The sequence below is a fragment of the Camelina sativa genome, chromosome 6, assembly GCF_000633955.1.
Source record: "Camelina sativa cultivar DH55 chromosome 6, Cs, whole genome shotgun sequence".
In the NCBI taxonomy this organism is placed as follows: Eukaryota; Viridiplantae; Streptophyta; class Magnoliopsida; order Brassicales; family Brassicaceae; genus Camelina; species Camelina sativa.
Window position 1 is genome coordinate 8338667 of NC_025690.1, and position 3098 is coordinate 8341764.

A 3098-nucleotide genomic window follows, 5' to 3' on the forward strand; every position below is an offset into this window, starting at 1 on the left:
CTCTTCCACTTGATCAGTTTGCTCTAACGGGTGGTATCAGAGCGGTGTTTTCGAACCCGCGAGCACTTGTGCATTTCAAAGTTTTATCGAGTAAATGATTCGCAAGAACACAAAATTTCTATCCGGTTGTTTCCTTGTCTAGTTTAAGTGAAACTTAGTCCATACAAAGTATCTCACCTTGTTTCTTGTGGGCTTTAGATGTCTTCAGGTGATTCAGGCCGCGGGGATGGTTCTAGAGACGAGGGGCCCAGACATGAGGGTTGTGAGCATCACAATGGGTATCTGTCAACGAAGTCAGAGAGTGACCATGAACCAATAAATCCGAACACATGGAGTGTGGATCGGAGTTTGCTTGGGGATGAGGATAATGTATCTGTTGAGACTGATCCGTCCGAGTGTCCGTATGAATCGGAGGAAGTGGCGGTATATCAGGATGATCATACAATTGTGTTGGAGATTGTAGAACCAAGTCGTCTTTAAGTTAGAATGGACGCACAAGGAAAGTTTCAAACAATTCCTGTCGGAGAGCATGGAAAGGCAGAGGTGGAGCTCGCCGAGCAGTTACAAAACTTGTTGTTGGATCTGGTGGAGGATCAAAGTGATAATACGAATCTGGAGGATCATATTAGGGAATACCCGGATACAGTCGGGAGGATTCTAGATTTCTTGACGGACGTGTATACTCCCGAAGGTAATGTTGCTGCTGGTAGGAGTGGGGTAACACCCGAGACCGGGAGTACTAGTGCGGAGCGACAAGTGGAAGAGAGGCCGGAGACGATTGCAAGGATCCTTCTGATGTTGGATGAGTTGCACTTGCTGGAGAGAATAGATGAAGAGAATGGTGCATTGATTGTACCGGAAGCTGAAGAGGAGGAGAGGTCAGACCATGGAGACCCTAGGTCCGAGGAACCAAGGGCAAGAAGGGATAGAGTCGTGGAGGTGATCGATGTCATATCGAGTGATGATGAGGGGATTCCGACTTTTATAGTGGAACCAAGACGTGACCAAAACTCAATACCAAGAGACCGAGACCGAGAAGGGAAGATCCGCATGGATCATGGAGAGGATGCGAGATCAAGAGTTAGTTCAAGTCAAGACGAGAGAAACCAGGGTGAATCAAGTCGAGTGATGTCAGACCAAGTAGTGCCCAACCAAATTGTACCAAGACCCAATAGTCCTATCCGAGCTGTGCGATTGCGAATGATACGAGCGGACCAGGAGTGGGAACCGAGAGATCCAGTGTTGGGGATCAATAGACCGGAAGAGTTAAGCAGATTGAACCGAGAAAGAGTAAGGTTTGAGGAATGAGAAAGTAGTTCCAAGAAGCCGCGGATGTCTTACCAAGAGTTTCAGGCAAGAGAGAATCTGGAGGCGCGGTCAGTGACTTACCAACCGAGAGGCCGGCTGAGAGTAAGAGCCACTGCCCGGAAAAGAGTGGTTTATCCAAACCAAATGCATATAAGGAACAAGCCGTACTGTGAGTTGTGCGAAGGAGTGGGACATTGGACCCAAAATTGCTGGAGGACGTCGCTAAGGCGTATGTTGGCACCGGAGAATGCCGAATGTGATTGGTGTGGGATGCGGGGACACTTTTCTTACCGTTGTCCGAACCCAGGCCATATGAGGCATTGGAGCCCGTGTGATTCCTGTGGAGAACCGGGACACTTAAACAATCACTGTTGGAGGGCTAGGCCAGACCGTCCTATATTCCCAGAGCCTACGCGATGTATTGAGTGTGGAGGAAGTGGACACTTTTCCAACCGTTGTCCATACTGGGTTGTGCGGGAAATGTGAACCCATCCAGTCAATTTGTGGGAACGGGAGAGAACCCGTTAGAGCAAACTGATCAAGTGGAAGAGAGTTCGACGAACCGAGCTAGAACCTCATTGTCTGCCGCCTCTACCGCAACCAAGTCTCCCGCTGAGTTGTCGCCTGATGAACCGCCTAGGTTGTGTGTGTGCACCTGCGATGTGTGTACCAGGCTTAGGAACCAGTGGAGTGGTTAAGAGTAAGAAAGGGAAGTTCTTTTGGTTGTTGTGTAAGGGTTGGATAGTTTTCCTTTGTTGTAATCCTTTAGGGCTAACCTTTGTTGTGTTGCCTAGGATCTGAACCCTTAGTAAGTTATCGGCTAGGTGGTGTAGAACTCGTGTTTTTTCTTCAGTGATTGTGAAAAGTACTGTGGAGTTCTTTAGCCGTGTTGTGTGGTTGTTTGTGTGTTGCTTGCTAATCGTTGCTTGTTTAATTACTTGCTTGATTTGCTTGAGTTTTATAGGTTGCATTGTTGATTATTTTCACATAATTAACTTGCATTGTTATCGCGCNGCTATCGATGAGGATTCACATAAGACACCACGGAGCTTGATTAGACAAAAGAGAAGAAGATAAAGAAAACTTTGAGAAGTTTTGATCAAGAAAGAGGAGTCGGTTTGAATTGAAAGAAATGAGAGAACAGAGGAGTTAAGGCAAATCCTAAGAAATAGGAGGAGCAAGGGAGCATTGCAAACCAATCGAAAATTGGTAAAGTAAGTCGAGAGAATCGAACTAAGTGCGAGCAAAGGAGTGCAAAAGTAATGCATGATCCAAGAGCTAAATGCATAAGAGAGTGCAAGAAGATAATGGATGACGAGAACGCATTTCTATGCTAAGTGAAGTCGAAGAAGGAGCGTGTCTATATAAGGGCAAAGGAAAGCATTGTTATGCTAAATGGCAAGTGGTGAGTAGGAGTTGTCAAACCAAACCATGTGAAAAAGGAGTCAGAAAGGAATTAAGTGACTCGTAAGGTCAACCAAGGGAGGATCAGACGTGAGCGGCGTTTGAAACCAGTAAGGTTTTTATTGATCCAAGTATGGCGGGAAGTCATCAGATTCGAAGGTAGAGTTCAAGGTATTCAAGGAGAAAAGCTAAGTGGAGCTAAAGAAACTAAAAAGGGGTGAAAATCTCTAAGGCGTAGAGATAAAAGAGCCAAAAGAAGTAAACAGACAAAAGCTGAAGAAAGAGAAGCTTTAAGTTGGAGAATCCAAAGGCGCGGACCAATGTTAAAAAAAAAAAAAAAAAAAAAAAAAAAAAAAAAAAAAAAAAAAAAAAAAAAAAAAAAAAAA

The 3098-nt window shown here is 45.1% G+C and overlaps 1 protein-coding gene across 1 annotated transcript; it reads left to right on the plus strand.

Annotated features, from left to right (window-relative positions):
* Positions 1333–1794, plus strand: LOC109133299 (ATP-dependent RNA helicase glh-4-like). The gene has a single exon (XM_019246297.1). It carries the CDS (start codon positions 1333–1335, stop codon positions 1792–1794), a length of 462 nt encoding a protein of 153 aa, XP_019101842.1.

Coding starts and splice junctions, on each gene's coding strand:
- LOC109133299 (XM_019246297.1), top strand. CDS start 1,333: ATGTCTTACCAAGAGTTTCAGGCAAGAGAGAATCTGGAGGCGCGGTCA.